General features: G+C 69.2%; 8 protein-coding genes across 8 annotated transcripts; 3 read left to right on the forward strand and 5 right to left on the reverse strand.

Annotated features, from left to right (window-relative positions):
- Window positions 1-90: 90 nt before the first annotated feature.
- On the reverse strand, window positions 91-1,053 carry FA09DRAFT_326348 (hypothetical protein; the record flags this gene model as incomplete). Its single annotated transcript, XM_025741204.1, has 2 exons — window positions 91-923; window positions 970-1,053. Coding segments are annotated over 2 exons (917 nt in total), but the record flags the coding sequence as incomplete, so codon positions are not given.
- Window positions 1,054-1,996: 943 nt separating this feature from the next.
- On the reverse strand, window positions 1,997-2,830 carry FA09DRAFT_100757 (hypothetical protein). The gene is made up of 3 exons (XM_025738936.1): window positions 2,659-2,830; window positions 2,371-2,592; window positions 1,997-2,267 (listed from the first exon to the last, which is right to left on the reverse strand). Exons 1-3 carry the CDS (start codon window positions 2,690-2,692, stop codon window positions 2,101-2,103), a joined length of 423 nt encoding a protein of 140 aa, XP_025596221.1. The 5' UTR covers window positions 2,693-2,830; the 3' UTR covers window positions 1,997-2,100.
- A 1,126-nt stretch (window positions 2,831-3,956) lies between these two features.
- On the forward strand, window positions 3,957-9,299 carry FA09DRAFT_321538 (Pkinase-domain-containing protein). Its single transcript, XM_025741024.1, has 8 exons — window positions 3,957-4,396; window positions 4,449-4,605; window positions 4,656-8,114; window positions 8,167-8,576; window positions 8,628-8,675; window positions 8,727-9,002; window positions 9,059-9,113; window positions 9,182-9,299. Exons 1-8 carry the CDS (start codon window positions 4,268-4,270, stop codon window positions 9,268-9,270), a joined length of 4,623 nt encoding a protein of 1,540 aa, XP_025596222.1. The 5' UTR covers window positions 3,957-4,267; the 3' UTR covers window positions 9,271-9,299.
- Window positions 9,300-9,743: 444 nt separating this feature from the next.
- Window positions 9,744-10,442, forward strand: FA09DRAFT_362271 (hypothetical protein). Its single transcript, XM_025745454.1, has 2 exons — window positions 9,744-10,067; window positions 10,151-10,442. The coding sequence occupies exons 1-2, from the start codon at window positions 9,811-9,813 to the stop codon at window positions 10,320-10,322; spliced, it is 429 nt and encodes a 142-aa protein (XP_025596223.1). The 5' UTR covers window positions 9,744-9,810; the 3' UTR covers window positions 10,323-10,442.
- Window positions 10,433-11,517, reverse strand: FA09DRAFT_331556 (hypothetical protein). The gene is made up of 4 exons (XM_025743073.1): window positions 11,048-11,517; window positions 10,764-10,969; window positions 10,622-10,700; window positions 10,433-10,557 (listed from the first exon to the last, which is right to left on the reverse strand). Exons 1-4 carry the CDS (start codon window positions 11,384-11,386, stop codon window positions 10,489-10,491), a joined length of 693 nt encoding a protein of 230 aa, XP_025596224.1. The 5' UTR covers window positions 11,387-11,517; the 3' UTR covers window positions 10,433-10,488.
- Window positions 11,518-16,096: 4,579 nt separating this feature from the next.
- FA09DRAFT_331559 (SCO1 protein) lies at window positions 16,097-17,363 on the forward strand. The gene is made up of 4 exons (XM_025743074.1): window positions 16,097-16,626; window positions 16,681-16,737; window positions 16,793-17,038; window positions 17,093-17,363. The coding sequence occupies exons 1-4, from the start codon at window positions 16,137-16,139 to the stop codon at window positions 17,251-17,253; spliced, it is 954 nt and encodes a 317-aa protein (XP_025596225.1). The 5' UTR covers window positions 16,097-16,136; the 3' UTR covers window positions 17,254-17,363.
- Window positions 17,364-17,858: 495 nt separating this feature from the next.
- FA09DRAFT_362275 (hypothetical protein) lies at window positions 17,859-19,158 on the reverse strand. Its single transcript, XM_025745455.1, has 2 exons — window positions 18,365-19,158; window positions 17,859-18,306 (listed from the first exon to the last, which is right to left on the reverse strand). Exons 1-2 carry the CDS (start codon window positions 19,020-19,022, stop codon window positions 18,206-18,208), a joined length of 759 nt encoding a protein of 252 aa, XP_025596226.1. The 5' UTR covers window positions 19,023-19,158; the 3' UTR covers window positions 17,859-18,205.
- A 1,313-nt stretch (window positions 19,159-20,471) lies between these two features.
- Window positions 20,472-22,803, reverse strand: FA09DRAFT_300572 (hypothetical protein; the record flags this gene model as incomplete). The annotated part of the gene is made up of 7 exons (XM_025740340.1): window positions 20,472-20,524; window positions 20,583-20,649; window positions 20,702-21,748; window positions 21,804-22,003; window positions 22,054-22,205; window positions 22,258-22,469; window positions 22,525-22,803. 7 exons carry the CDS (start codon window positions 22,801-22,803, stop codon window positions 20,472-20,474), a joined length of 2,010 nt encoding a protein of 669 aa, XP_025596227.1.
- Between the last annotated feature and the right edge of the window lie 204 nt (window positions 22,804-23,007).

Below are 23,007 nucleotides of genomic sequence, written 5' to 3' on the forward strand. Positions count from 1 at the left end.
CCTAACCCTAACCCTAACCCTAACCCTAACCCTAACCCTAACCCTAACCCTAACCCTAACCCTAACCCTAACCCTAACCCTAACCCTAACCCTAAGCTCTGGAGGCCGTCCGCGCGACGCTTCTCGTCCTCCGCGCGGCGCTGCTGCTCATCCGCACGGCGCCTCTCCTCGTCTGCCCGGCGCTGCTGCTCGTCGATGCGCGTCTGGAGGCCATCTGCCCGGCGCTGCTGCTCGTCAGCTCGGCGCTTCTCCTCGTTGAGCTGGCCCTGGAGGCCCTCTGCGCGGTCGGCACGGGCCTTCTCGTCCTCGGCGCGGCGCTGCAGCTCCTTGATGCGGCTCTCGAGGCCGTCGGCGCCGTCAATGCGGCTCTGGAGGCCGTCGGCGCGGCGCTTCTCGTCGGCGGTGCGGGCCTCTGCGTCAGCGCCAAAGACGCGTTTGAGCTTCTTGACGGCCGCTCGCACGCAGGCGTTGCGGTAGACGTCGCCGTCCTCGCCCACGGCCAGGATGGCGCTGCGCACCTGCTCGGCCGTGCGCTGCCAAGCAAAGACGGCGACCGACACCAGCGACACCCCCGCCTCGTGGGCGTCGCGCAGGCTGCGGTCCGCCATTGGCATGTCGGCCTCTGCGCCGCCCTGCCGCTGCTTGCGCGTGCCGCGTGCGTGCCACGACGTGACGGCCATTGCAAAGCGTAGGTCGGAGAGGTGCTTGCGGTTGGCCGCGCTGTCCTGCGGCAGGCAGAGCGCCGCCTCGACGTCGAACGCCGCGAGGGGTGCCGCCTCGACGTCGACGGGCGCAGCAGCCGCCACGGGTCCCGCCTCGACGGGTGCAGCCGCGACGGGCGCAGCGGCGACGGCGACGGGCGCAGCGGCGACGATGGGCGCTCCGGCTACGGGTGCCGCAGCGAGCGCGACGGGCGGCGGGCGCTGCAGATTGTCAGCAACAACGGCAGCGAGCCCACGCACAACTCACCTCGTCGTCCGAGTCCAACTCATCGCGCTCCTCCAGCTCCTCCACCTCCGAGTCGCTGCTGTCGAGGAGCTGGATTGCATTCATGCTGTGCCGCTACGTAGATGCTGTGCTGTGCGCTGCCGCGGCGGTGATTGATGTCGTGCCGCTGTGCTGCCTAGTCAGACGACGCGCAGCACACACGCCGCGCAGATAGCTCACCTGTGGCTGCCGCAGTGCCGCTTCGTCGATGTCGTGCTGCCGGTGTGCGCTGCCGAGGTGGTCGTGCCGCTGTGCGCCGCCGCTGGGTGCTGTCGCCCAGTCAGAGGACGAGCAACACACGCCGCGGAGACGGCTCACCTGTTGCTGCCGCAGTGCCGCTGCGGAGGTGTTGTGCTGCCGCTACGCCGCGTTGCTACGCTGCCGAGGTGGTCGACGGCGACCGCTGTGCTGTGCGCCGTCCAGGTCGCTGCGCTGCTGCGGCGGTCCCTGTGCTGTGCGCCGTCCAGGTCGCTGCGCTGCTGCTGTGGCCGCTGTGCTGTGCGCCAGCGGTGCGCTGCCGAGTGATCGACGTCGTCCGGCTGTGCGCCGCCGCCCGGTGCCGCTGTGCAGCGCTTGCTGCGCGTGGCTGGAGGCTGGCTGGCCCGTCAGACGCCGTGCCGCACACGCGCGCGCAGACGGCTCACCTGTGCTGTGCGCCGGCGCTGCGCTGGCGCTGCCGAGGCAATGGACGTCGTGGCACTGTGCTGTGCGCCGTCGCTGCCGCTGCCGAGGCGATGGGCGTCGTGCCGCTGTGCTGTGCGCTGTTGCTGCGCTGCTGCGGCCGCTGTGCTGTGCGCCGTCGCTGCCGCTGCCGAGGCGATGTGCGTCAAGCCGCTGCTGCCAAGGCGATGGACGTCGTGGCGCCGCTGGGTGCTGCTGGGCCGTGCGCTGCCGCTGCTGAGATGATTGATGCCGTGCCGCTGTGCCGTGTGCTGCCACTGCTGAGATGATCGACGTCGTGCCGCTGTGATTGCACTGCCGCTGTCAAAGCGACTCGACGTCGAAGCAACTGGACGTCCGTCCGCTATGCCGTGCGCCGCCGCTCCGCTGTGCAAGACTCGACGTTCTGCCGCTGTGCTGTGCTGAGCTGTGCGCTGCCGCTGCCGGAGCGACTCAAAGTCTGGCCGCTGCCGAAGCGAATCGACGTCTGGTCGCTGTGCTGTGCGCTACTGACGTCCTGTCGCTGTGCTGTGCGCCGCCGCTGCGTTGCGCAATGCTGCAGCTGCGGCGGCTGCACAGAGCAATGCGACGCTCGCTGCGAGAGCTTGGCTGGAAGCTGTCTGCCCCGTCAGACAAAGTGCAGCACGTGCGAGCAGACGGCTCACCTGTGGCTGCCGCAGTCAAGTGCCGCTGCGCAGATGCCGTGTGCTGTGCGCTACTGACGTCCTGCAGCTGTGCTGTGCGCCGCCGCTGCGCTGAGCAATGCTGCTGCGGCCGACTCTGCTGCTGCGGCCGCTGCCCTGAGGACGGCGGCACTTGCTGCCGGTGCGCTTGGCTGGAGGCCGAGCGCTTCCACAGTCGCGCCTTCGACCGTGCTGCAGCTGTCTGCCCCGTGCACGACGTGAAGCATCGCAGACGGCTCACCTGTGGCTGCTGCTGCGTCCGCTGCGAGGGTGGTGGTGGGGAGGCGAGGTGTGAGCAGCGCGAGGCTGAGCCATGGCCGCAACGCACGTGCCATCCGACCGCTCGGCGCGGCTCGGCGCATGCTCGCCAGGGGTGCGCACCACGCGGCAGCTGCACTGGGTCGCCTTCCCTTGGTGCGAACGCCCCTGCAGCACACGAGAAGGTGCGACGGCGAGATCACCGGTGCAGGAGAGCAGCACGAGCCACTACGCGCAAGAGAAGAGCGCGGTGAGCTGGCGTGAGCGGCCTCGGGGCGGGGGCCGGGCACGTTCAGGCACGCGCGCACCACGCGGTGCGGGGAAGCGCGCGGCGCGGCGCATCGGGCCTTCGGCAGCACATGCCGCCGCGGCATCGGACCGCACCAGCAGCAGCAGCAGCGAGGCGCTCTCCTCCTCTGCAGCCGTTCGGCGCATCCGGGGGCCGGCATCTTCTGCGTGTGCCTCGTCTATGCCGAGTGCACTCTTACTGAGCCCAGGAAGCTGCGGCGGCGTTTCCGCATTGACCTGAGCCGCGCACTGGCAGCGAATGCGCACCGTACCAAAGAGGTGAGGCGGACCCCGCAGCTCTTGTCCGCCGCTGTGCTGCGGCGCGAGGCCCGAATCAAGGCGCCGTCAGGCTGCAGCACCACCGCGCGCACGACAGTGGGGCCCATGGTGCGCCGGATGCTGCTGGATGCGAAGCCGAGCGCCTGGAGGTGCAGGGAGGGCAGCATGCGGCACGCGGCGCGGCCTGCCTGCGCCTGTGTGCGGCCGTCGCGGCTATCGCGCGCGGCGAGCGCCGCGCGGCGCGGTGCGCGGCAGGGACATCTCATGACGCAGCGTCGCCCACCCCGCCCCTTCCCTTGCCTCCTCTCTGCCCCCATCCGCACCTTCCCTCGTCGCACCTGCGTGCACCGCGCGCCAGCTCGGCAGTCCGCCAGGCCCTGCTCGCTCTGCCCACGCGGCTTCCACCGCGCTCGAGTGCTCTTCGCCGCTGCCCGTCCGTCCGCTCAGAGCCCATCGCTTTCAGCTCTCTTCGCCCCGCACCGCTGCCCTCTGCGCCCGGCACAGCTGCGACGGTGTGGCGCGCCGAGCTGCGCCGCCGCAGCATGCCCCCGCCGCCACATGCCGCGGGCGCGCCGTCGTCGCCAGGCGCCGCCTCGCCGCCGGCGTCGCCGCTCGGACCGCGGCCAGCACGCTCGCCGGTGCCGCCGCCGCAGCCGCCGCTCAGCGCCGAGCCGCCGGCGCAGCAGCCGCACTTTCGCTACACGACGTCGCCGCCGCCGCCCGCGTCGCCGGGAGCGGCGGCGCTGCCGAGGCACGCCGCCTCGCCGCCCTCGCCGCTCTCTCCCCAGGCGCGCTCCGCCTCGCCGGCCACGGCGGGCGCCGGGAGCTCCGGCTCGGCGCAGCCCACGCCGATCAGCAGCACCCCGCCGCTGCTCTCGCCGGGCGGGTCGCGCTCGCCCGGCTCGGCGCCCAGCCACAGCGCGGGAGGCTTCTTTGCGTCCTTCCGGCCCTCGTCGCCAAGGCCAGTGCCGGCAGATGACTCGTCTGCTCCGGCCGCCGGCACGCCGCGGCGCCGCGAAAAGGCAGGCTCCGCCTCGCTGGCCTCGGGGCAGCCAGGCTCGAGCCACGAGCGCAGCCGAAGACCCAGCAGCGTGCTGGAGCACGTCGGCGGCATGTGGGAGCGGTTCGGCAAGCGTGTGGGCGGTAGCGCCGCAGCGGGCGCGACGGCTGGGCACCGGCGCGGCGCGAGCGCCATGTCGCACAGTGACTCGCGCGGCAGTGCAGTGGACATCGAAGACGAGGTGAGCAACTCTGCTGGCAGCCATTGGACACGCGTGCTCACTCTCTCTGCAGTCGCCCATTCTGGCGTACGCCGCGAGCGATCTGCCCGCCAAGGCTCTCGGCCGGGTCCTCATCCAAGTGACAGAGGACAACGAGCGCTTCGCCGTCGTCGACGTGAGCGGCCTGAGTGACGCAGCAGCCATCAAGGAGCGCATGCTGAGCAAGCTGCGTGAGTCGCCTGCCCGTACAGGCCGTTGCGCAGAGGCTCACACTGCGCAGACATCTTCGACGACGATCACTCTGGCTTCGCGCTGTACCGCACCGAGATCGGGCAGCTCGACGTCGACGGGCCGCGCCTGTCTGACGACGAGCTGCTGGCGCAGTGCGCAACCATCGGCGACGAGCGGGGCAGCCTCAAGTTCCTGCTCCAGCAGATTGCGCCGCCGCGCGACAGCACGCGCACGCTGCCGCCGCCCGTCGCCTCGTCGTCCTCGCCGCGGCGTGCGCTGCGCGAGCTGCACAGCGGCAGCACCACGACGACCTCGACCACGCACGCCAGCTCCAGCGCCGGCGTGGGCGCCTCGTCGCAGTCCCACTCCAAGTCGGGCAGTCTCAGCTCGCGCTCGTCGGCTGTGAGCGACGTGCTCGCGCAGCCCGAGATCTACGACTCGGGCTCGGAGAGCGGCGCCGCGCGCGGCCTGCACCGCTCGCGCGGCGCATCACGTCGCCCGGCTACTGCCAACGAGTATGCGCGCGCGCCCGGCTCGATGCTCCTCTCCGTGACTGAGCGCCAGAAGCTCGACGACGAGTCGGACATGGCAGTGGTCGACGAGATGGCCGGCCTCGCGCTCGAGCGGCGCGGGCAGACTATGCGTGCTTCGGAACACGACTCCGCTCGAAGGCACGAGGGCGCGCGACGACCCAGCATGCCGCGTAACGCGTCCAGCGGCGAGAACGCGCGCGAGCGGGGCCACCAGGGCGAGTGGGACCGGCAGTACACCAGCGCGGCGTCGATGTACGCAAGTGTCCCTTCGCCGCCCATGGAGCGGCACGACCGCATGCGCTCCGAGACTGCCGTGCACCACCCGCATTACGCGCAGCCACCAGACTCGTCCGCGCATGGTCGAGCGCTGCAGCCAGTCAAGAGCATGGACGAGCTACGCTCTCGCGCGCCGCCAGCTCCGCCGGCGGGCTCAATGCCGCCGCCGCCGTCGCAAGTACACGGTGCCTACAGTGCGTACGCGCCGGGACACGCTCGGCCACCGGCGCCGCCGTCCGCGGGCACTCCTGCTCCACGCCGGCCGAGCGCCGAGTCTCACCCCATGCGCTCGCCGCCCTTCGACCCGCGCCTCGCTGCCGACCCGTACGGACGCCCGATGCCGCACCACGCCGCTGATCAGCACATGCGCGCACGTGCGCCGTCCTTCGGCGATCCGCGCGCATCGCGGGCGCCCACAGATGCGCGCCTGATGGGCCCACGCCACGCACCTCCCGGAGCAATGGGTCCGCCTCCACGGCCAGGCACAGTGGCTCCCGTCGTCCCGTACAGCGGCGCGCCGATGCAGCCGAACGCGAGCTTCGACGGCCGGTACGCGACTGCGCCTCGCCCCCACAGCGTCACAAACGAGTTCGGCGCACGCATCCCCGGCCCATACGCAGGGCCGGCGCACGGCGCCCGCGGCACTTCCCCAGCGCCATTCCCCTCGCGCCCGCACACGTACCACGACGCGCCGCAGCAGCAGCACTATCGCCCCGTGCCGCCGTCGCAAGCGCCGCAGCCCGTGCCGATCTACATGTCACGCGAGGATGCCTTCACGTCGGCACACTTCCCAGCGTCCAGCTCGCGCCAAGTCTCCGAGTTCCAGCGCATCGCCTCGGCGCAGGGCAGTCTGACGCCGGGCATGACGGTGCAGGAGCGCCTCCGCGCCCAGCAGCACGCACCTCATCCGCAGCCTTCCTTTGGGCCGAGGGAGCCGCGCGCCTGGACAGGGCCCAGGTCGTACGAGCCCGACGCCTCGCTGGCTCGAGCCTCGCCACGCGGAGAGTCGCCAAGCCGCTACAATCCGGCGCACGGCGCTCCGTACGTGTATGCTGGAGAGCAGCAGCAGCGCCAGATGCGTGCAGTGCCGCCATCCGCCGACTATGGCCCGTATCGCGCGCAGCCTGCTTCCGCCGGGGCGCATTACGGTGCTCAACCATCGCACCATCCCGGCCAGAGCATGCAGCAGGTCTCGCCGCAGATGCAGCATCAGGTGCCTCGGCGTGCTTCTGCCGAGCGCTCGTCGGCCGGCTCGCACAGCTCGCAAGAGCAAAAGCGCGGCCGCGCGCTCGACGATGCGGCAGGCTCGGCCGGTCTTGTGCGTAGCTCGCGCCCCGAGCCTGTGAGCCCCGTCGACGCGAGGCGGCGCTCAGAGGACGAGGGCGGAGGGGCGCATCGCTTGGGCGAGGCCGCTGATGACGAGGACGACGATGCACTGCTCAAGATGCGCCCGCTGCCCAAGCCGCCTCAGCAGGCTGCTTCGCCGGAGAAGCCGGCCTCCTCCGCTCCAAGCCTGTCGCTCACACAGCCGCCGTCGCCGCCGGACGCCGCGCAGGAGAACCTGGCGCAGGCTGCGCACTGGGCGTCTCTGTTCAGCGGCCTGGACTCCGAGGGCACCGTCAGCTCGGCAGGAAGCGCGACCCTGCGCGCCGACTCGCGCTCGACAGACGGATCGCGCTCGTTCTCATCCGAGGCTTCCAGCGGCACCATCACCGCGGCCGACTTTGCCAAGCTGGCGGCAGGCGGCAAGAAGCACGCCGAGGCCATGAGCGCAGACGACGGGGACAGCGCGACGTTCGGAAGCTTCGTCGACGATGACTCGGACGACGAGGACGGCGCCGGCACGTGGGCGCAGCCACTGGACTCCTCGCCCGCGCTCCTTGCGGTGCAGAGGCAAGCCGAAGCTGCCACTGCCGAGCCTGCGCGGCCCGTGACTCCCCTGAGCCACGGGACCACGCTGCACGACCCTGGTGTCTCGCCGCGGCCCACTTCGCCGCACGCCGGGCCGAGTCCTCGACGCCCGATCCTGACGATCAGCATCGCCGACTCGACTAGCACAACCGTGTCGCGCGCCACGTCGCCGCAAGCTCCCCGACACATCGCGCCGCAGTCGCAGCCATCGCCGACACCGCAGTCCGCCTCGCCGCACCTGCAGCAGCTCTTGGCCAGTGGCGACGGCAGCTCAGCCGGCCTCGCTACGCCGACGTCTGCCGTCTCACAGACACCCAGCGGAAGCGGGGTCAACCGGCGCACCTCCTTCGCGCACCGCGACGGCGACTGGGCGCCGCGCCCGCCGCCCGAGCAGCTGTACGAGAACCTGGACGACTTCTTCCCAAAACACGACCTGGACAAGCCCGTGCTCGAGACGCTGCTGCCGGGCAGCCCTCTTGTCGGCAGCCCAAAGGCCGAGATGGCCTCGATGGCCTCTGTGCTGACGCCTGCGTCGCCCGTCGGCGCCGCTGCTGGCCGCGCCGGCCGCAGCGGGCACAAAAAATCGATCCGCATTGTGGCGCAAGACAGGAAGCGCATCCTCGAGCGCTCAGAGCACGGCTCGCGCCGCCGACTCGAAGGCATGACGCCGCTGGAGCGCAGGCGCAGCACGAAGCTGTGGGGCACCAAGGTGGTCGAGATGACGCCGTCCGGCCAGGAGGTGGCGCCCCCGTCGGCGACACCCAGCGAGTCGCCGTCCAGCGAGAAGCGTGAGTTGCGTGGCCTTGCGGCGGTGGTGCAGTGCTGACCACCGCGTCGCAGCGGTCTTCAAGTGGGTCAAGGGCGACCTCATCGGCAAGGGCACGTACGGCCGCGTCTACCTGGCGCTCAACGCAACGACGGGCGAGATGATCGCCGTGAAGCAAGTCGAGCTGCCCACCACGGCATCCGACCGCGAGGACGTGCGGCAGAAGGGCATGGTCACGGCCCTCAAGGCCGAGATCTCGACGCTCAAGGACCTCGACCACCCGCACATCGTCTCGTACCTCGGCTTCGAGGAGACGCGCCAGCACCTCTCCATCTTCCTCGAGTACGTGCCCGGCGGCAGCGTCGGCAGCGTGCTGCGCAAGTACGGCAAGCTCGAGGAGAACTGCATCAAGAGCTTCCTGCACCAGGTGCTCGAGGGCCTGTCGTACCTGCACGACCGCGGCATCCTGCACCGCGACGTCAAGGTAAGTTCTGCTGCGTGCGCCGCCACGGCAGAGGCTGACCGAGTCTCGCAGTCGGACAACCTACTGCTTTCGCAGGACGGCATCGTCAAGATCTCGGACGTGAGTCGCGGCGCTGACCCGACTCTGCGCTCGCGCTGACCTCGCCTTCAGTTCGGCACTGTGCGCCGCAGCGAAGACGTCTACGGCGACGTGGCGTCCATGTCGCTGCAGGGCAGCATCTTCTGGATGGCGCCCGAGGTCGTGGCGCAGTCGAAGCGCGGCTACTCGGCAAAGGTGGACATCTGGTCGCTCGGATGCGTCGCACTCGAGATGCTCGCCGGCCGCCGGCCATGGAGCGACCAGGAGGCCGTCGAGGCCATGTTCAAGCTCGGCGCGGAGAGACGCGCGCCGCCGATTCCGCCGGACGTCAGGCTCTCCAAGGCGGCAGTGGGTAGCGACCTCGAGTGATGCGGGGGCCTCGGAGCTGACATTCCGCCGTGCAGGCGCACTTTCTGCGCAACTGCTTCGAGATCGACCCGGAGAAGCGCCCAACTGCTGGTGAGCTACTGCTGGCGCCCCATGCGCACGCATGCTGCCCGCGACTGACCCGATACGCCGCTGCGCAGCCAAGCTCCTCACGCACGTGTACCCGCTCATCGACGATCCCGACTGGACGTTTGAGAAGAGCCAGCTGTACCGCCGCCTGTCGCGCTGAGCGACGCGGCCTGCAATCGTATACCCTCTTTTATCTACTGTGTGCCGTTGACCGGGTGTGTCCCATCGCCGAACGTCCCCAGCCAGCGCAACAGGCCCCTCGCGGCCGTCTGCGTGGCGGTCAAAGCGTAGAGCACGTCCGTCGGTGGCTGGCAAGGATGCGCGACGCGCAGCAGGCAGCGCGCGGCAGCAGCGCGCTCACAGCCACGCCGTCATGCCGTTGCGCACCGTTCTCGGGCTTGTCAGCCCCTCTCCTTCGGCCCGCATCGTCTTGCGTGCGCTTGGGTTAGGCTCACAATCTAGGCAGCACTACTCTCGAGGTATCTCCGTCCTCAACGGCCCGTCTTCTTCCTCCGGTGCTGGTCGCAGCGAGAGGTGAGGCGCAGCAGCACGGCGGTCGTACCTCTTGGCGCCTGTTTCCCACGCTGCCACGCGAGATGCCTGCTGCGCACGGGCTCGCCCGCTCCGCCGTCCCGTCTCCCACCACCAAACCCCGCTCCCCGCCGCCTTCCTGCGCCCCCTGCGCTCTGCCCTATCCGCCATGCCATCCATCGCACTCCCTACGCCGCGCAACGACCCCGCCGCCGTGTCGTCGCGCCGCAAGCGCCTGGCGCTCGGCGCGCTGCTCACTGTCGTCGTCGTCGGCCTGCTCCTCTCCGCCACGTTCCGCCACGACCTGATCGCCTTTGCCCGCCGCCTCGGCGTCAGCGGCGCCGGCTGGCTGCTCTTTGCCGCCACGTCGGCGTTGACGCTCTTCATCGCCGCGCTGAGCCTGCTGCCGCTGCTGCTGGCCTTCTGGTGCGTGCGCATCGGAAGTGCAGAAGGCGTGCGCTATCGTGCCGCGCGCATGCCCTCGAGCGTGGCTGACACGGCACGAGCAGGTGGCTCTTCCTGGCGCTCTTCATCTTCTACCGCCTGCGCCGCTCGGCAGCGACTGGCGGCGACGGCTACGGGCTCACTGCGCGGCAACAGCTGGCAGATGCCGCGGCCGATGCGTGGGGCCGCCTGCCGCGCTTCCGCCGGCACAGCGGCGAGGGCAGTCTGCGCATCTAGACAAGCGGCCAGTGGACGCTCGGCGTCGCTGTGGTGCTTCGGCAATGTCACGATCTGGGAAACGTGTGCAGCGCGCGGCTGCAGGCGATGGGCGATCAAGCAGGGTTAGGCAAGCAGGGCAGAGCACATGCATTCGGGCCGCGACGTCGCGGCCAGTGTGGTATAGCTAGTGGATCTGCAGATAGTTGGCTGGCACGATGCCGCTCTCGCCCCGGGCGTTGGTGCCGCGCCACCACTGCGAGGTAGCATGCGCTCGTGAGCTCTGGGCATGGCAGAGGTGGCCGCCGCTGGACACTCACCTCGTCGTTGACGCGCTCAGTGAGCGTGATCGTCTCACCCTCTGCCACCGTCAGGTCCTCCTCCTCGCCGCCGTCGTAGCTGCGCAGCGCAGACTTCGTTCAGCCGACGGATAGCGGCGCGCTGTCTGTTGTGGCTACTCACGCATACAGAGCCGTAGCCGTCCCCAGCGTAGGAGCTGCTGGCGCGGCGGCTGGTGGGCTTGGCGGTGCGCGAGCCGCAGCCGGGGCACGCGCCGCAGGAGCCGCCTGCGGAGCGGGCGCTGCGGCGGGGGCTGCAGCTGGCGCTTTCGACCCAAAGAGCGAGCCCAGCGCAGCACCACGAGCAGCTATGGACGAGACAGAGTGCGGCTGCAGACGAGTGCGTCAGAGGAGGCGTACTGCGCGAGGCGCAGCATCGTGCAGCGCAGGCAGTCACCGGCCGCGCACCTTTGCATCAGATGAGGCGCCTGACGCCGTCTGGCCCGCAGCCGGCTCGGAGGTGCGCATGCCGGCGAAGCGGTTGGCCAGCCCAGCGGCGCGGTTCGCCATCGGTGCAAGCTGGCGCAGACGCTCGGCATCGGCGCGAGTGGGGAAGGGCGACGCTGCGGCGGCAGCAGGCGGCGGAGAAGAGGCTGCGCTGCTCGGCGACGGCGCAGCTGCTGGCGTGCCGGAAGCAGAGCCAGCGCCGGGCAAAAAGTGCGGGCGCGACGAGAAGTACTCGTCCAGCACGCCAAAGAAGGCGATGCGCTCGGCTGGCGGCAGGCCGGCGAAGACGGCGGCAGGCATGGTGTGGATGCGCGCGACGCAGGTCGCTATGGCTGAGCTACGCCGGAGGATGTGGTCGATCTGATGTTGTGCGAGGCAAAGACAAAGTGCTTGAGCGGAGCGAGGGGTCTGGACGGCGCCCGTGCGATAGCGCGTGATGGACGGTGGAGGCGGGATGACGGTCGAGAAGCAGGGCTGGCAGCAGCCACCGAGGCGCGCGTCCGTGCGCGGCGGGCGCCTCCTCCGAGCTCTCGCGCGCATGGCCGCGCGCGCTTGCTCTACCCCGCGCGCGCGGCACCCCGCACCCTCCTCAGCCGCTTCTGACCACGCCCGCCGTGCTCGTGGCCCTTCTGTCAGATCCTGGGAGACGGTGATTGCGAGAGTCTACAGTGATACATCATACACGCCACGACACTCAGTACTGGCCCCATCCGGAGCTGCCGCGCCCACGTCCGCCGCCGCCGCGACCTGGCGGGCCGCCGCCGCGTCCCGGCGGTGGGCCACGCATGCCCAGCGGCACCGGCGCCCCGCCACGTGCGGGCGGAGGCGGCGCATAGGGCTGGCCGGCATACGGCTGGGCGGCAGGCTGCCCATAGGCACCATAGCCGCCGTATGCCTGCGGCTGCTGCTGTGGCGGCGGCGGCGCAGCGTAGTTGCCGTAATGCCCTGCGCCCTGACCGTGCCCGCCGTTGGCTGCGCCATAGCCGCCGTAAGCTCCGTAGCCTCCATACCCGCCGTACTGCTGCGGCGGCGGTTGTCCGTGGCCGCCGTACTGCTGCTGCGGCGGTGGCGGGCCGCCATAAGGTGCGCCGCCATAGGGCGCGCCGGCGCTGTAGCCCTGCATGCCCGGCTGCGTGTGAGGTGGTGCTGCGCGGGCTGGCGAGTTGTAGCCACCGCCTCCGCCGCCGTAGCTGCTGCCGCCGTATGCAGAGCCATAGCTGCCGTCTGCAGGAGGGCGAGAGAGTCAGTGATGGCCGCGAGGCGCGCCTGGCTGCGGAGCCGACTCACAAGGCGAATCATAGCCGGTCGGCGTGCCGTATGGGCTCGACGGGTTGCTGCCCCATCGTGTGTGCTGGTTCTGCGCAGCATTGACCGGGCCGTTGCCGAAGCGCATCGAGCCATGGCTTGGCATGCCTCCGCCTCCACCGCCGCCGCCGCGACCGCCACGTCCTCTGCCACGCCCGCGCCCGCGGTCCGGCGCGCCGGCTCGCGTCCACTCGCGGTCCTCGTTCGTGAGCACCTTCGCCGGCGCCCGAAGGCCCTTGAGCAGGACACTGCGATGCGGCGTCGTCTGCTCTGGGAACTCGTACAGCGACGAGATGGAGCGGTCGGAGGTGATGTCGGGCTCGCCGACCTTGCTGAGCGGCGAAGAGAAGGTCGTGCCCGGCAGGCAGGCAGGGTCGGGCTTGACCGTGCCCGAGATGCCGCCCGAGAGCTTCGTGTCGAGCTGCATGGGCTCGACGCTCTTGCGCTTGCCGTAGAGGACGCAGATGTGGTCGTAGAGCGGGTGCTGCTCCGAGACGAAGAGCGTGTGGTCGCCAAAGGCATTGCGCCGCAGCTCCTCTTCCGACAGCTCGGGGTACAGCCGGTTGATCGCCGTCAGGAGGCGCTTCTCGTCGATGAACGGCAGCAGCGCGACGCCTTGCCACTCCATCTTCTTGCCGTTCATGTCGATCGCAAACTCGCTGGGGTAGAAGTCGATGATCTCCGAGTCCTCCTCGAGCATGAGGGGGTGGAAGACCGGCGGGATGCTCGCGCGCCTGTTGGGACAAGATCATCAGCGCTGCGCGCACACTGCTGCGAGCCACACTCACGAGTCCGCGGGGAGCACGCCCATGAGCTGGTCGTACGGCCGGAACGGCTGACCAACGTCGAAGGTAATGTCGAGCGTCTCGAGCTCGACAAAGTCGGCGGCAAACGGCGAAAAGTGATAGGGGTAGTACCACGTCCAGCTCGGGCAGCCTTGGTAGTAGTACGCCAGCACCCAGGCCAGGCCCTCGACGTAGCTCTTCACGACAGCGCGGCGGAAGTCCGCATCGTCGAGGCCCACGCCGAACTTCTGCCGGTAGTAGCGCTCTCGGTAGCCCGGCTCCCACAGCTTGACAGTGTCCTCGTACTCGACCGTGCCGTCGGCGTTGACCTTGCGCTCGAAGTTGGTCGCGACGATGGGGTCGACTGCCTCGGTGTCGTCCTTGGCGTCGCCGTCGTTGTCCTCGTCTGTGCTCTTCTCGTCGCCGTCGTCGGTGATGGCGCCCGCCACGGCGTCGTGGGCGCGCTTGCGCGAGCGCACCGGCGCTGCTTCTCCGTCGGCCGTTGCGTCTGCCGTTTCCTCGTCCATCTTGAAGATGGCGGCATCGTCGGTGGCGGCAGTCGCCGAGGACTCTGCGGCATCTGGCTTAGGCTTGCCTTCCTCCTCTGCCGGCACGCCGGCTGCTGCATCTCCATTAGTGCTGCTGCCCGCCTCTTGCTTGACGGGACCCGATGGCCGCGCCGCCTGCGCCTTTGCTCCAGCCATCTCGGCCTTGAGCCGCTCGGCGGCGCTCAGGTTGGCCATGCGAATGGCACGCTGATTGTCGATCACCTGCCCCTTGTCGCCGCTCTCGAGGGCCGCGAGCGCTCGCTTGCGTGCCTCGTCCTGCGCCCTGGCGTCCACCGAGACGGCGACGTAGTCCGTGCCGCCGTGCGACATGGTGTCGCTGTCGGGCTCCGGCTCGCCTCTCGCGCGCCTCTCGCTGGCGTGCTGAGCGCGTTGCCGCGTGTGGTCCTCGATGCGACGCCTCTTCTGCGTAGCATCCTGCCGCTCTTCGGCGTCGCGCCGCTTGCGGAAGATGTCGTCCTCCAGCGAGGCAATGCCCTCCATCACGCGCTGGATGTTCTTGAGGTCGACCTTGCCGTGGCTCGTGAGGTAGCCGCCGAGCAGCGGCAGCTCGCGCTTCCAGATGCGCAGCAGCTCGTCGATGGCGCCCTCGCGGATCTCCAGCGACGGCAGGTGCGGCAGGAAGTCGTTGCCCACGAAGAAGATGAGGAAGATCCAGTCGTCGATGGCGCGCTCGAGGTCGAAGGGGAAGCTCAGGTTCGGCAGCGCGAGCTCGACCTCGAGGTACTCGCGCAGAATGCACACGTCGAGGAAGATGAAAGGCTTGACCTCGGGCTGCTGCGGCTTCTTGACGATCATGTCGTCCTTGGGCGGCGGCGGCGCGGCGTCGCCGATGCAGTTCGCCGCAATGTGGCCCTCGCGGCCGCACTTGTGACAGCCACGCCCGCCGGGCGCCTGCGCAAAGACGTCCTCACGCAGCACCTTGAAGTAGGGCTCGTGCGTGGCGAGCGACAGCATGATCAGGTCGGCGTCCTGCAGGCGGGGATCAGCGGCAGCAGGCGCGCACCTGCACAGGCACACTCACGAGTCCGTAGATGACGTGCTTGGTGTTCGGGTCGTGCGCGGGATTCACGCGCTGCCGCCGGATGTGGTCCATGATCTTGTGCTCGCCCTCTCCCGGCACGCTCGCGTCAGAGATGATGACCTGCAGCTGCGTGCGGAGGCGATGTGAGATCTCGCAGAGGTGCTGCGAGCGCAGTACTGCTCACGTTTGCCCAACCTGGGTCCTCGTTCATCTTGCGCGCGACCCAGTAGCGCAGGCTCGAGGCGAGCAGGTCCATGAAGGGCGTGCCCGGTGTGATCGCGTTGCGGTCCCAGCCCTTCTTCTTCTCCCCGCCATCCTCGCGCACCTCGAGGCCTTTCCCTGTTGGGAAGCCGCGAGTCGTCCTCAGCGGCGGCCCGCGTGACGCGTGCGAGAAGACTCACCTCGCCACTCTGCCAGCGCCTTCTCCATCTCCTCCTCCTTTTGCCGGGCCTCTTGCGCCGCCCGGAACCGGCGCGAGCGCTGCTGGTTCATTTTGGCGCGCGGGGCAACGCCGTCTGCACCGGACGCACGCGTCAGCAGGCCACTCAACTGTCGCCTTGCCCGCTCCCTACTGCTCACCGATCGCCATCATGAGCAGCTTGCGCGGCCGCACCATGTTCACAACGCGCTCGGTGTAGATGAACACCTCGAGCATCATGTCCTCCTCGGTCTCTGGCGCAGGCTGCGTGGCGCATCAGTCTCTGGCGCCGGCCCAAGGCAGGGGCAACCGCGTCCGAAGAGCTCACCTTGCCTTCGGGGTGCGTACAGGGATGCACGATGCCGTTCATGTCTAAGTACAGCGCATCGAACTCCTCGCCGTTCGGATTCGGGCCCGACATGTCGGTGGGCACCGGCACGGAGCCCTCGCCGCCGTCGGCGCCCGGCGCGTACCTCGGCTGCTCCTCCTTGACATCAGAGACGATCTTCGGGTACTTCTTCGAGAGCCAGCGGAAGAGAGCCGGGACACCCATGGCTCAAGGAGTCGATGGCGCGGACGGGAAGCGAAGGGCGAGTCGCAGTGCGCTTTGGCGCGGAGAGCTGGGAATGTAGGGACTGCGGGTCGGAGAGCGCGACCTGCGCGGCGGCCGACGGGAACTAAGCGTGACCCTCGCGCTGCGAGTAGCCGGGAGCGGTGTGCAGGTGCTGGGTGGAGAGGGGCCGGGGGATTGTTGTGGAGATGAGGCAGAGGGTCCGGCCCCTGCAGCCGGTGCCTTCGCGTTCCCACGGCGTCGCGCCTGTGCGAGGATGTGGTGCTGAGGTAAGCAGCGCCTCGCGCCGCGTTGAGGTCAGCGGCGCGCCTCCACCAGGCGGCCCTCCTCGCTCCTCTTCCCATCCCCCTCGCAGCGCTCAGCAGACGTACAGCGCGCACCATGCTGCGCTCTTCTGCCCTCACTGCACTGCGCAGCTGCCGCCAGTCCGTGCCGGCTGCGCAGCGCAGCGCGCCTACCTCTGCCTCCACGTCTGCCGTGGCTGCTGCGCCGTGGTGCCGCGGCTTCCGCACCTCGCCGGCGGCAGCGGCGGCGCCCGTGCCCTCGTCGCCGCGCTCTCGCTCCGACGCCCGCGCCCGCTACGCCATCGGCCCCTTCACGCCGCTCTCTGCCGGCCTCTTCGTGCTCACCGGCGTCGGACTGCTCCTCTACTTCCGCTCCGAGAAGCAGGCCGTGGAGGAGCGCCGAAAGGCCGAGAATGCCAGCGCCAAGGTCGGCCGGCCGCGCATCGGCGGCGAGTTCGAGCTGGTCATGCCTGTGGCGCCGTCCGGCAGCGCGCCTGGCACCATCGCTGCGCAGGTGGAGGGCCGTAAGGTGACCCACGAGGACCTGAAGGGCGCGTGGACGCTCGTCTACTTTGGCTTTACCAACTGTGCGTGCGGTGCAAGACTGCGGCCGACACAAGGCTGACGCTGCTCATTTGCAGGCCCAGACATCTGCCCGGAAGAGCTGGACAAGATGGGCAAGGTCGTCGATGCGATTGGTGCGTGGCACCGCGGCGAAGCCGCCCTGGTGCTCTGCTCACCTCCGCCTCGCAGACGCCTCCTTTGGGCAGATCGTGAACCCGCTCTTCATCACATGTGACCCAGCACGCGACACGCTCGCCGCCACCGCCACATACGTGTCCGAGTTCCACCCGCGCCTGATGGGCCTTACGGGCAGCTACGAGGCGGTCAAGCAGGCGTGCAAGGCGTACCGCGTGTACTTCAGCACGCCGCCCGGCGCCGACCCGAGCGGCGACTACCTCGTCGACCACAGCATCTTCTTCTACCTCATGGACCCAGGTGCGTCATTCGCCGCTCTGTGCCGTGCGCTGCTCATGCCGTCTTCTCGCGCAGAGGGCAAGTTCGTCGATGCCTTCGGTCGCTCGCAGTCGGCAGACGACGTGACGGGCAAGGTGCACGGCTTCGTCGAGTCTTGGAAGAAGGCCGGGCATCCCCTGGGCAACGCAGACGCAAAGGCCCGCATCACCGCCGACAGCAGCCGGCGGGTACCCTGAAATGCAGCTCTCTCTGCCCAGACCCTTTCGCAGCGCGTGCCTTGCTGCCAAGCGCTTCTCTCGCATGACCTTGACTCGACAGGCGAGCATGGTGGCCGCTGATGAGCGGGCGTTGGTTGATGCGAGGGAGGGGAGGCTGGAACGATCGCATGCCACGCCAAATGTGCCATGATGCGCATGAGGAGGCGTCGGCATCGAGGCTCGCGACGTTATGCAGGAAGCTTGCCGCCCGCTTCTGTCGCAGCCTTGTGCAAATGCACTCGGTCCGCGCCGAAGAGCGCTCTACTCGACGGATGCGAGAGTCAGCCGTGTGCCTAGCTTCCTCTTTCTGCCATGCAGCGGCCAGCGCTGCCCGACGGCGGCGGGCTGGTGCCAACGGACGAGACGCGCGCCAGCCACGCACGCCACGCATGGCAGCAAGTGACAGGCGGTCAGCACCCGTCGAACGCTAGCAGCCCTTCTGGCGCGCGGTTCGCAATCGAACGTCGACTTGGGCCGATCTCGGGCTCAGCAAGAAATCGCGGAGAGCCTAGCGGCCCTGGCAATGGCAGCCGGAGCCGGCGCTGCGGACATGCGTGCCTCGGAGGGCAGGCACGGCGCCGCACCAGCCTGGCCCCCGCGCCAAGGCGCGTGTCGCGTGCCGCTTCCTGCTTTGCTCTCGACCACATACCCGCACCCGCCGCTCAGCGGCGCCATTCTCCACCAGTCCGACCGGCAAGCTAGCAAGGCGCATCCACACGCACCAGGGTGCAAAGGGAGCATTCAGCTTTTGACTGCACTCCGCACACCGGCACCTCTGCTTGCTCAACCCGCAGGTGCGCGCACCGGCGCAGCGACAGGCGACGTCAATACGCTGCATTAGGTAAGGAGGCATGTCATGGTAGAGGGCATAGCGTTCGTGGAGTAGGGAGCCGTGGCAGGCTTGCTGTCGTGCATCTCTGTGCTCGCTGGCTCACGCCGGGTTGCGGAAGAGGTCGTCGCGCACGCACGTCATGATCAGCGTGGCCAGCGCGACCATGCCGATCAGCACGATGGCGCCCTGCCACATGTTGTCTGCGAGGGTCGCCGCACGAGGTCAGTCGCAGCCTGCTGTCGCCGAAAGGGCACTTACAGTTGCCGACTTGCGGGAACAGGATGCCGTTGGGGATGCGCGAGTGGCGCAGCTCCTTCTTGAGCTGCAGGCCGCGCGAGTGCAGGTGGTCCTCGGGCTTGAGGCCGGCAAAGTGGCGCTCCTCAAAGGCCTGCAGCCACACGGACATGGCCACCTCGGCCTGGCGGTGGCGCGCAAAGACCTGGAAGATGATGAGGCTGATCAGCAGCGAGAGGATCATCGAGATGATGCGCGACGCCTGTGAGTTGACGCCGGCGAGTGCGATGCTGAACAGGAACGCGTGCGCCGCCAGCGTCACGCCCGGCGTGCTCCAGATGAAGTTGTCGTAGGAGATGGCGCGCGCCACGGCGGCATTGTACGTCGACAGCAGCTGCTGGATCGCGAGCTCGGGGTTGCCCGCAGCCGCCTCGGCCAGCGTGTTGAGGTCGTCGCGGTCCTCGTCGGGCGAGCCGCTGCGGGCAAGGTCCTGCGCGTGCGGCTGCTGCGCGCCGGCGCCCTTCTCGAGGTCCTTCTCGAGCGCCGAGCCGGCGCGCTGCTCGGCGCGTCCACGCATCAGCGCCGCGTGGCTCGTCGTCTGGTGGTGGATGGGCGAGGCGGCGGTGTTGCTCTGCTCAATCGAGCGCGGCGCCGACACAAACGAGGCGTTGATCGTAGCCATGGCGAGGCAAGAGAGCTTGGGGGGGGAGATGGCACGCCTCGAGACAGGGCACAGCCTCGCCTCCCTTTTGTACGCCTCGACCTTGGAGAACACCGACTCCACGTCCAGCACACAGCGGCCAGCATCAGACGGTGCGGACTGTTGGACGCAACGCAACGGGCGCATCGGCAGCGGCAGCCTCGGCGGCGACCCGTTGCCGCGCCTTGCCCTTGAGCAACGCGCGCCGCGCAACGCCGCGGCTCTGGCTGCGCGGCGCGGCGCGCGTGGCGGTCTGGCGGGGCCGGTCGCGACTCCCGCATGGGCATCAACGCACGCGCATACGCGACCGCGCATCAGCGTCCCTACGCGGCCTCCCTTCCCGCTGCGCCTGCTTCCACCTCTGCCGCGTCCGCTCGTTCTGCTCTCAATGCAACCAGCACCTTGACCCCTGTCCGCTGCGCTGGCACACATACGAGCACTGCAGGACGTTCTCAGCTCACTCACGGCTGTCGCTCGGCTGCGCGGTGAGCGATGACAGTTAGGCTAGACGTCAGCAGCACGCCGAAACCCGTTGTAGGCGTCGCCGCCCCGCACTTCACCTGTAGCGCGGCGCTGTCGTAGGGCATCTCTACGGCACAGGGTAAAGCACTGCACTGCCTCTCTTCTCACCAACGCCGACAAGAGACAAAGCATGCCGGGGCGTCCTTTCTGTGCGCGAGCCGTCTGGGGCGCAAGAAGGGCGTTGCGATGACGGTAGTGTCCCTGTCTTGCGCGAGACGGCTGTGTGCAAGGCGCAGAGGCACGAAAACTGCCGCAATCCGCCTTTCGGCACAAATTGGACGCGCGCGAGCGTCCAGAGCGCGCATTCTTTTCCGTCCGCACCCTGGCGCGCACGCTCCCTTGCTGCACCGTAATGATCAGCTTGCGAGACTGCGCACTAAATCACAATGAAGCGATCCATGCAGGACAATGAGGCTGTCTCTCCCGCGCTACAGGGCGTGGGCCGAGCTGCCAGGACTGCGGCCCAGACAAGAATGCGGTGCATGCGGCAGATATTGCCGCGGAGCGGGCCTGAAGGCACCTTACCGCTTTTCTGCACTCGGTGGTGGCGGCTGTCCTTTCAGTGCGTGCCCAGAGATACCTGTTGACCCGGCGAAGCAGCCACTCAGCACAGACAGCAACGGAGGAGATGCTGCGCCGTCGTCGAAGCCTCCGGCCGAAGGCTCTGCCGCAGCTCGTCAGACTACTGTAAGCGCCGGCGAGCGTCACTGACAGCCGCGGGTGAGTACACAGACGTGATACGGCAGCGACGATGCGCTGTGAGCGCGCGTGAGAGACAGCCGGCCGGACGAGCGAGGTCGCGCGAACAGGCAGCGCGCTGCGGCGGGCAGGGGCAGCCAGTGGCAGAGCATTGTGCGGCAAGCTTCTATTACAGGGTCAAGCGCTCGACGGGGAGCCAGCGTGCGGGCCTCAGTCGTCGCCCTCGTCCATCTCCTCGAGCTCCACTGCCCCGATCTCCCACTCTGGAGGCGCGGGGTGCGTCAGACACAGGCCATCTGTCGTTGGCGTGAAGCGACTCACCGCCCATGATGTCCCAGCGCGAGCCGCCGGCCGAGGCCGAGAGGTACTTGACGAAGCGCGCGACCTTCTGCTCGCGGGGGTCAGCCATGCCCGGACCAGCGACGGATGCGGGTGCTCACCTCGTCGCGCAGCGCCAGGCTCAGCGTGTTCCAGCTGGGGTTGAGGCTGAGCAGCGGGCCGTCGTCCTCGTCATCCTCCCCGTCGTCCTCCTCCATCTCGACCACCTCTTCCTCCTCGTGCATGGCCGCGTCTGCCGGCTCGCCTTTCTCTTCCCTCTCCCTGCGCTTCTTCGACGCGTAGACGGCCGGGTCGTCTTCCTCGTCGTCGTCCGCCGGCGGCATGTAGGCCATCCACCCGCCGACGTCTCCGGCCTCCCAGGCCGCCTCGAGGTCCTTGGCCTGCTCGGGCGTCATGCCGGCCTCCTTCGTGCTGGTCTTGGCGCGCTTGGCCGCTGCCTTGCGCGCGGCGAGGCCCTTGGGTGCCGGTGGGCCGCCTGCCTTGGCCAGGGCGTGACGCGCGACCCGCGGCGTCAGGCCGAGGCAGACATCCAGCACGGCGGCACTGTCGGCGCGCGCGAGCGTGTAGTCGAGCCCTGGCCGGAAGCGCCGGGCCTCGATCGGCCGTGCAGCGAGCGGCACCAGCTGCGTCAGGTTCGCCAGGAGATGCCGCCAGGCGGGGCTCGGGAAGAGGTGCGTGCGCAGCAGCGAGAGCAGTGCGGTGGCGTCGCGCGGGAATGGCGACGGAAGCTCCGGATTTGCCGTGGCGGGCTCGACGGAGTCGGGCGAGAGCAGTGACAGGTAGCGCTGCCGGTGCGGGGGGCCGACGATCTTCCAGTCGCTGTCCACGCCGGTCGAGTGCGGCGGCACAGCGGCGCTTTCCCGGCCGCCGGGCAGGTCCCACCAACGCACTCGCGCCTCGCCGTCCTTGTCAAGCAGCGCGGCCTCGAGCGGCTTGGCGAGCTCGGGCCGCAGGAAGTCCGCGAGCAGGAGGTGCGAGTCGTCGCCGAACTGCTCGAAGAGCTGCGCCTGCGTCTTGGGCTGCAGGTATGCTGGGTTGAGGAAGTGCGCCAGGAAGGACCGCGAGGCCGCGGAGAGGGGCGTGCCGGGCAGCGGCACCTCAAGCGAGTCGGCGTACGGCGTGAACGGCAGCGTCGCTTGCTCAGACGACTGCAGATGTACAAAGTCAGCGGCATAGGCTCCATAGCTGGGTAGCGAGACGCACCAGACCCTCTGCGCTGGCATGCGCCTTGCGTTCCTCCTCCTCGCGGCGCTCATCTTCCTCGCTGAAGCCCGGCTCGTCGGGCTGGGGCCGGTGGAACCAGCCCGAGATGCTGAGGCGCGAGTGCGTCGGGTGCGCCACCTCCTCGACGGAGTGGAACGAGTGGCCGGGCTGCACCGTGAAGAAGGTGTACTGGTTCCACTCTGCGGCGGCTGTCAGCGTGTGGTATGTGCGAGGCGAGCAGGCGACGTACTAGGCGGAATGACCACATTCGGCACGTCGGCCGGCACGCCGCGCGAGACGGTTGGGTACAGCTCGAGGGCGCCGCCCCATTCGGGCTTCCAGTCCTGCGCAGGGTCGGGCAGGTAGAGGATGTAGGAGAGGCGGCGCGTGGCAATCACGTCGCTGAAGCGCTCGGGTCAGCAAGACGTCTGCTTACAGCCGGCGCATGACGCACTCGTGATTGAGCAGGTGGCAGCCGCTGCGGTAGTCGTTGATGCTCATGTCCTTGTTCTTGGCGCTCAGCGGGCCGCACTGCGTCACCTCCTGGAGCCACGCGCGGAACGGCTCCGAGTAGATGGCGTTGCGCAGGCGCAGCAGAGAGCCGAGGCGCGAGACCTCCGAGTCGGGCAGGCCGTCGAGGTTGGCCAAGTCGCCCGTTTGGTTGACCTGCCGTGCAGTGCGCTCAGCTAGGGCGAGGCAGCACGTGGCTGACGCAGCTTACCTTGTAGATGTCCGTCTCCTTCTCGGTGAAGCGCAGCTCCTCGATGATCTCCTCGCGCGCCTTCTTGAGCAGCTCCGCGTCGAGCAGTCCCTGCACGACGGCGTGCCTGTACGGCTGGCTCGTCTCGTAGCGCTCGCGCACCTCCTTGGCACTCGACAGGAGGCCGGGCGCGAACGCTGCCTGAGCTTCCGCGGGCGAAGCGCCGAGGGTGGAGGCCACCGTCGCCGGCCCGTGACCAGGAGCAGAAGCAGCGGAGCGGGGCGTCGCCTTGATGAGCATGGGCACGAGGCCGCCCGGCACGGGCTTGAAGTCGGGATGCCCGACGGCGCGGAAGAGGGCCTGCATCGTGCCAGAGTGCGAGGTGATGCCGATCACTGTGTAGGCGCAGCCCTCAGCATCAGGAGCGTTCGTCTGCTGCAAAGTGTGACGTACCGTGCTGCCCTTCTGTGCGCTGCCAGATGGCCGAGAGCGCGTCGGCGACGC

The sequence above is a fragment of the Tilletiopsis washingtonensis genome (assembly GCF_003144115.1).
Source record: "Tilletiopsis washingtonensis strain MCA 4186 unplaced genomic scaffold FA09scaffold_19, whole genome shotgun sequence".
NCBI lineage: Eukaryota > Fungi > Basidiomycota > Exobasidiomycetes > Entylomatales > Tilletiopsis > Tilletiopsis washingtonensis.

What these genes read in the sequence shown, in the direction of transcription:
- FA09DRAFT_100757 (XM_025738936.1), bottom strand. Translation starts at nt 2,692, where the DNA reads ATGCGCCGAGCCGCGCCGAGCGGTCGGATGGCAC. An exon ending in GCCGAGCGGTCGGATGGCAC is followed by an intron (nt 2,593 to 2,658) that starts GTGCGTTGCGGC and finishes CCACCCTCGCAG; the next exon opens with CGGACGCAGCAGCAGCCACA. An exon ending in GCACAGCACAGCTGCAGGAC is followed by an intron (nt 2,268 to 2,370) that starts GTCAGTAGCGCA and finishes CTGACGGGGCAG; the next exon opens with ACAGCTTCCAGCCAAGCTCT.
- FA09DRAFT_321538 (XM_025741024.1), top strand. Translation starts at nt 4,268, where the DNA reads ATGTGGGAGCGGTTCGGCAAGCGTGTGGGCGGTAGCGCCGCAGCGGGC. An exon ending in GTCGCCGTCCAGCGAGAAGC is followed by an intron (nt 8,115 to 8,166) that starts GTGAGTTGCGTG and finishes ACCGCGTCGCAG; the next exon opens with CGGTCTTCAAGTGGGTCAAG. An exon ending in TCCTGCACCGCGACGTCAAG is followed by an intron (nt 8,577 to 8,627) that starts GTAAGTTCTGCT and finishes CGAGTCTCGCAG; the next exon opens with TCGGACAACCTACTGCTTTC.
- FA09DRAFT_362275 (XM_025745455.1), bottom strand. Translation starts at nt 19,022, where the DNA reads ATGGCTACGATCAACGCCTCGTTTGTGTCGGCGCCGCGCTCGATTGAG. An exon ending in GTTCCCGCAAGTCGGCAACT is followed by an intron (nt 18,307 to 18,364) that starts GTAAGTGCCCTT and finishes CGACCCTCGCAG; the next exon opens with ACAACATGTGGCAGGGCGCC.
- FA09DRAFT_331556 (XM_025743073.1), bottom strand. Translation starts at nt 11,386, where the DNA reads ATGCCTGCCGCCGTCTTCGCCGGCCTGCCGCCAGCCGAGCGCATCGCC. An exon ending in GCGCCTCATCTGATGCAAAG is followed by an intron (nt 10,970 to 11,047) that starts GTGCGCGGCCGG and finishes ACTCGTCTGCAG; the next exon opens with CCGCACTCTGTCTCGTCCAT. An exon ending in CTGAGCGCGTCAACGACGAG is followed by an intron (nt 10,558 to 10,621) that starts GTGAGTGTCCAG and finishes GCTACCTCGCAG; the next exon opens with TGGTGGCGCGGCACCAACGC.
- FA09DRAFT_362271 (XM_025745454.1), top strand. Translation starts at nt 9,811, where the DNA reads ATGCCATCCATCGCACTCCCTACGCCGCGCAACGACCCCGCCGCCGTG. An exon ending in CCGCTGCTGCTGGCCTTCTG is followed by an intron (nt 10,068 to 10,150) that starts GTGCGTGCGCAT and finishes CGGCACGAGCAG; the next exon opens with GTGGCTCTTCCTGGCGCTCT.
- FA09DRAFT_331559 (XM_025743074.1), top strand. Translation starts at nt 16,137, where the DNA reads ATGCTGCGCTCTTCTGCCCTCACTGCACTGCGCAGCTGCCGCCAGTCC. An exon ending in CAAGGTCGTCGATGCGATTG is followed by an intron (nt 16,738 to 16,792) that starts GTGCGTGGCACC and finishes TCCGCCTCGCAG; the next exon opens with ACGCCTCCTTTGGGCAGATC. An exon ending in CTTCTACCTCATGGACCCAG is followed by an intron (nt 17,039 to 17,092) that starts GTGCGTCATTCG and finishes CTTCTCGCGCAG; the next exon opens with AGGGCAAGTTCGTCGATGCC.